The sequence below is a fragment of the Microplitis mediator genome, chromosome 3 (assembly GCF_029852145.1).
Source record: "Microplitis mediator isolate UGA2020A chromosome 3, iyMicMedi2.1, whole genome shotgun sequence".
Taxonomy (NCBI): domain Eukaryota; kingdom Metazoa; phylum Arthropoda; class Insecta; order Hymenoptera; family Braconidae; genus Microplitis; species Microplitis mediator.
In genome coordinates, this window is record NC_079971.1 from 23,881,066 (window position 1) to 23,887,817 (window position 6,752).

Below are 6,752 nucleotides of genomic sequence, written 5' to 3' on the forward strand. Positions count from 1 at the left end.
TTTTGCTCAAAAAAAAGTTTTTCTCGCCTCAATAAAATTTTTTGGACTGACACTCGATCGCCAATTAATATGAAAAAAAATTCGATCAATTTTTTATAGAATAACTTAATGTAAGTGCGCTATTATAATTGTAAAATGAACCGCAAGTTGTAACACTCAATATAAAGATCAATTTTTTTCTTTAGAAAAAATTTCGTTGCTTTTATTGAGATGCGGCATTACGGTAAAAATTTTTTTGGCCAACGTTTGGTCAATTTTTTAATAAATACTGTCACTATATAAAAAAATGGCCGTAGGTCAATTTTTCGCGGGTCGCCTGATGCTGCTATTTTTTAAATCAAGTGACTAAATGTAGACATTGGTGATGTTGGTGATACGGGGACGCTGATCATCACTAAAAATATTTTTAGGGGGTGGTCACTTTTTTTTTATTATTATTATTTTTTCTGTTACGCTCTAAGACAGTTCCCATCGTGTCAATCGGAGGCCTGATCCCTTCGGCATCACTTGATCTGTCTATTTTTTTACATTTTTATATCGAATTATAATTAACACGACTCTCGGCTCCAGACACTAGACTTCCTGACAATAATAATTATTGTTTATTTTATTTTTTTTTTTTAATGACAACAATTTTACTGTCGAGTAGAGAAATTTTTTACGGCTGGTGACTTAAAGTTTTTTTTATCCAAAAGTTATTGGGTATTTTGATGAATTTTTTTTTTTTCAAATACTAGCCGGAAGTTTGACCTAAATATTTAGCGCGAGTTCAAGTCTTTGGCGCCAATAGACTCGGAGATATTTATTTTTTAATCTGTGGAAATTTAAATAATTGACATGTTAATTTGGGTAATAATTAAAAATTAATATTTTTTAAATTTTGATATTTTTATAAAATTTTTAAAAATATTTTAACGATAGAGTTTACTTTTGGGCGTTGAACCAACGCCGAATCGACGGTTCGAATTTAAAAATTTCAAATTATATAAATTTTAAATGCTTCACTTTTTTATTTGTCGTGAAATAAATTTAAAAAAAACTACTTGAGATTTTAAAATGAAATTTTTAAAAATCGTAGTCGTAAGTTCGCCCAAAATTTTTAGCCCGATCAAAAGTGGGTGCAGTAGATTCCATGATCCAAAATTTGAAAATAAAAAATCCCGAATTCCACTAAAATGAACTTCGTCTCAACAAATTCATTTTATCAACCCCCTCAAGATATTTTTCTTCGATTTTTAAGGGGTTAGGGGTACTCAGGGGTATGAAAAAATGATGATTTTCAATAATTTTTTTTTTGTAGTTAATTACTTTATTTGACAAAAATAAAAACATAGCTTTATTAGAACACGTTTCGATTTGACTTCACGAAAATTTCAAAAAAAAAAATTAATAATTCAAAAAGTTATCGCTGTTTTTGTAGAGCCCGTTCCTCCCGAAGTCCTTTGCGGTGATCATCATAAGTCCTTGGAGATTCATCTAAAATCAATCGGACAAGAAAAATTAGTTTTATTAATAGATAATCTTGTGCCTGATCGAAGCTTTTTTTTTTTTTTTCGAAATTAACAAAATGGCGGCCTCAGGAAATTTTTTTCAAATTTTCGAGAAAAAAACCGACAGTTTATTGTTAAAAAAAAATCGAAATTTTGAAAAAAAAAAAAAATCCTTCGATCAGGCACGAGTTTTTAATGTATTTCAAAAGTACAATAAATTTTATTGAAATCTACCGAGCAGTTTTTAAGTTACAGTGATCACCAGTTCAGAAAACATAGTTTTGAGAAAAACGCATTTAAAGTTTTGCTATGGATTTATGTCGAATTATAAGAATTATTTAATAACTTACACTGAGTCATCTATTCCTGGACCATATAATAGCTCTTCAGCCGACATAGCAGCTTCCAAAATATCGATTTGCTGGTGCCTACGTTGCAATCGACCTTCTCGGGTGTTATCATTAGCGCGCTTATCTGCTACTTTGATACGTGCAGCATCCATTCTTTCTGCATACCGATGAGAATTAGGCCCACAATTAAGTCCTAGTGTATTCATCAAGACTAATAATGAATTTATACCCTCATTAAATATACACATAGCAACGTATGCAGCTATTTGTACGATAGTAAAACTAGTATTTACCGTTTTTGGGCATATTTTCCATACTAGTTGGTTAAAGCTTTCATTATTATTCTGATTGAATCCACCTACACATCTTGAAAGTAAATTTTCATTACTAAGATCTTCGTATATAGGCTTGATAGCTTTTAAAACATCAGAAGGTAAAGGAGAATAATCGTGAGAAAAGGTATCAAGCTCTCCTCTTGCTTCAGCGCGCTGGTAAGAGCACCAAGATTCTTCGCCTTTTGGACACATATCATGATTCGGTTTTTCATCACTCGAGCCGTAGTGATAAAAGGTTGCCATTATAGCAGATTTCATATTTTCAATAGAATCACAATGCCGGCGTATTGCTAAACCATAGTACACAGTTAGTTTGTCTATTAATTTTCCTGTGAGCTTACCTCGACCACCAAGACCTTTTTGTTTACTCTTCAGCGTACGTAATCGACTCCCCATCCGCTTTTGGACATGCCCTATACATTCCTTTTTATTTACAGTTGTATTTTCGTAAGGATCTGATTTTATAATTCCTGAATAGGTCTTGGAGTCACCATCACCAATATAGTTGGCATACTTAACTCCATATTTAGTTTCAGAATACGAAAACATTTCGACCATCGCATCCACCTCCATTTTCCCAGAAGACCCTTGATGATTAGCAGAACACACATCTTCATGCGATTGATACCATTCCTCGAACTCAACAGTATTTGTTTTTTTTTTCCAATACTCACATAGCTTACAATATGCACTTTTAATGTTTATGTCAAGAATCTTTCCAGTAAAATAGCCAATTATAGAAGAAACTCCAAATGACGATGTATATCCCCGTTTTTGCCAGGTTCCATCTCCCGATACAGTTAAATGATTTATATCTTCATTTTCAGTTGTTGGCATTGCTTGCTTTTCTTCATTCACAGCTTTCGTCATGAAGGTTTCTGCGACGGCTTTACTACAATTCAAAATCTGTTTCAGTAAAATTGTATGCGTAGATTTATCTAAAAAAGACGGCATGTCCATCAGGCCGCAAAACTTGCACAATCCTTCGTATCCTATTCCTAGTATTCTCATTACAAAAATGAAACGTCTGTTTATTTCATAAGAATGCCCAACGAAAGAACAGGAAGGAATATATTCATTTCCACAGTTATTACATGCAACTACAATTTTGAATCCCAGCCCACGTGTACTTGCTGTTTGAAACACTACATTTCCATCACATTTTTTACATTTTATAAGAGCAGAAATTGCAGTGAATACCTGAATAAAATTTATTATTCGAAATTCAGTACTGCTGTCTTCAGGTACATCATCTTCAGTGTTTTGTTTTAATTTTTTAGAAGATGTACTCTGAATACTTTCATCACGTTCGGCTGTTTTCGGATTAAAAACATTCTTTCTTTTGACTGAACGCGACTTATTAATTTTTTCAGAACTCCGAAGTTCTCTTGAAACCTTTCTAGAATCACGTCCCATGGTTAATAATTTAATTCACTTGAGAAATAATTTATCACAAAACTATCGACTGATCAGTGCAACGACTACAGGTATACTGGCAACCAAAAATTATTTTTCAGTTCTTGTACTACCTACAAATTGTGAATATATGTAGAAGGATATATATATATATATATATATATATATATATAATTATAAATACATTAAAATGGGGAGATATTCATGACAATGAAACCCGAAAAGTCGGTTGCTTGCAGCTGTTTCTAGCTACCTGCTCTCGAATGCCACGTAGCACCCGAGCGTCCTTTGGTCATTGTTAAATAACTCGAAAAGAATTTGTCGGATTCACTTCAAATTTTCACACAATATTTTTAAAATATTATACTTTAAGAAAATGCAAAAAAAAAAAAATCGATTTTTTGAAAATTCTGACTACCCCTAACCCCTTAAGTTCATTACAAATTAAAAGCATTAATTATTTTTCTCTTATCTATCAAGTTAATTAAATCTATTCCAACAAACGAACAAAGTCATTAACTATTAATGACTTCTAATCATCATAATAAATATCCTACACTTAATAAATAAAAATTTTTTGTTAAAAAAAAAAAAAAAAACATAAAAAACCGCCATCTTGCTTTTATCACCCAAAATCTCCAGCATCTAAAATCCCCATTTTTTTTTTTTTTATTCTCAAAAAAGCAAAAAAATTACGATGAACGTGAGTGAGAATTCCAACGAGAGCAGGTCGTGTGTCCTGTCGGATGCAACTTTCTGATGCTATAATGTCACACAACAGGGTGGTCCTCTGTCAATCTTACACACTCAGTACACATGTTATTAAATAACAAAAAAAAAGTACATTCAAATTTGAATTCAAAAATTTTTTTTTATTAAAACATAACTATTTTTTTTTATTACAAACAAACAGCCATGGTTGTCATTCCAACTCTCAAACACTTGCCCGAGCAGCAATCGATATGAAACGCACACTAGAAAAAAGTTATATTTATTATCATTCTTAAAAAAAAATTTCTTTCATCGTACCTCTGAAGTTCTTTTTTTACAGTCGCGAATCGCATTCCCAACAACTGTATCGGTATAAATAATTGTCATAATTACAATAATTAAAAATAATTTAAACATTTTATTTACTTCTTAACTTTTTTAAGTCCGTACTAAACTGCGCTTCGAAACTAAATGGTCATTTTACGAGTAGAAAAAAACATTAAATTATAATAATAGTTTTAATTGATAACTTTAATTGTTTATAACGTTCCAATATACGACGTCAGCTGTAAATGGGAAAGTACATATATTTATTGCCACGTATATATTGTCATTAAGCTTCTATATATATCCATATATATGGATATCAAAAAAGAAATTTTGATCATTATTAATTTTTATATACTTACAAAAGGCTACGAAACTAATTAACTATTGAGTATATGAAAAAATGCATAGATACCTTTTTTGTAGGAAATTTAATTCTGGACAAAAAACCCTCTTGTGACTTATCGTATAAATTCAATAGGGAACGAGTAATTATGACTTTTAATGCGCAGAAAAAATTCAAAGATTTTTCAAAAATTATTAGTTTTATTTTATACTCATATAAGTTATTAAATATTGAATATATGAAAAAATGTATAGATACCTTTTTTGTAGGAAATTAAATTCTCTATGAAAAGTATTCTTGGGTATTTTTTATTTAAATCAATAGATCATGAGTAATCTCGATTCATTTAACATGAATGATTAGTTAATAATTAAAATAAATATTCAAAAAATGAATTTAAGGAAAATTAGTACCAGCATACAGAAGATAAACTTGGGCCTTGTAAAAAAAAACTAAGACCTCGTAAATTAAAAAAAGAGATAACTATCTGGAGAGCCATCAGGCCCACCCACAAAACTTAACTCAGTTGACATTAAATCATTGTTGACTGCACAATCGCGACAATTGACCATAAAATGTTTTTTTTTAACGTTAAATATTTTTATAATCTGTCTTTTATTAAAAAAAAAAGAAAAAAAAAATTGTCTTAATAAAAAAAAAAATAAATAAAGTGATCCATTGAAGCAGAGTGTACGCCGGGCAGGATAAAAAGTGTATACAAGTCCGAATAAGACTTACGTTTAAGGATGAACGAAAGAACAGAGAGTGAATACGGGGCCTTATGGGACTTATGGTTGTTAATAATGCATTACAAATAAAGGCACGCACGCAATGACAACGAGTGAGCCGAGTACGTCGGAGAATAAGACAAGGGAGACGCGTGCTTGGCATAGCTTGAGTGTGTTGGGGCCTTGTCTACCAGAATAAGAAGGAACCGGACGGGGCCTCGTGCTGAGTCGTTGGGCCTCAGCACACAATGCTAATCATAAAGAGACACCGGCTGGCATTATGCCGTCGACAACGTCAATATAAAGGGGATGACTGAAAAGCGAGATGGGCCTTATGGGACTCAAGGGCCTTATAAGTCTCACAATAAGTTACTCACACTCTCTTATGGCTTTACAAGCTATTTCCAACATTTTTTTACGCCCGAGCGAGAAGTACATTCATCGGGCCCAATAAGGCCCTTCAAGCCTTTCATCTTTTGTCGCCGATAATTGGACGTTAGACTTAAGAATTAACGCTATTATTTAAACATATTATAATTCAAGTTGTTATTATTTTAAGGCCCAATTTTTGGGCCCGCTGAGATCCCGGCTCATTTCAGGCCCCGGTCACTTGACTCTTGCTCCCGTAATTCGACACGCTTCAAGTGGATGCGCGGTCTTTGTTTAGATTTTTAGACTTTTTTTTTCATTCTTTTTTTCTTTTCTTTTTTTTTTAATCCTGGGCCCACTTTTTTGGTCGCTATTATTGTTATGTATGTGTATCGGACCCTTGAGATACGTCGAGAAGTGGGAAAGAAATGAGAATAAGAGACCCCCTGGTGACACCAGACACACGGTAGCTCCTTTAAGTGTTCCCGCTCTTAAGACCACCGTGACATTTACCCATGAGATTTTTTTTTTCTTTATTTTCCCTTTTTCAGTCTTAAGTCTACTGAGGAATGAGACAATAAGTGGTAACGAACTTTAAAAAGTTACTAAAAAATTTTAGAAAAAAAATATAATAAAAAAGAACCTGCTGGTCTTTTGTCTTTTGTCACATGGCGGTCACA

At 32.3% G+C, this 6,752-nt stretch overlaps 1 protein-coding gene across 2 annotated transcripts; it reads right to left on the bottom strand.

Moving 5' to 3' along the window:
• Positions 1–1,252: 1,252 nt before the first annotated feature.
• Positions 1,253–3,959, bottom strand: LOC130666161 (uncharacterized). Of its 2 annotated transcripts, none has more exons than XM_057466963.1 (3): positions 2,134–3,959; positions 1,841–2,033; positions 1,253–1,476 (listed from the first exon to the last, which is right to left on the bottom strand). In XM_057466963.1, the coding sequence occupies exons 1-2, from the start codon at positions 3,589–3,591 to the stop codon at positions 1,968–1,970; spliced, it is 1,524 nt and encodes a 507-aa protein (XP_057322946.1). In that variant the 5' UTR covers positions 3,592–3,959; the 3' UTR covers positions 1,253–1,476; positions 1,841–1,967. The 2 variants fall into 2 exon arrangements, with proteins under 2 accessions (XP_057322946.1, XP_057322947.1); XM_057466964.1 differs by having other exon boundaries at positions 1,841–2,051.
• Between the last annotated feature and the right edge of the window lie 2,793 nt (positions 3,960–6,752).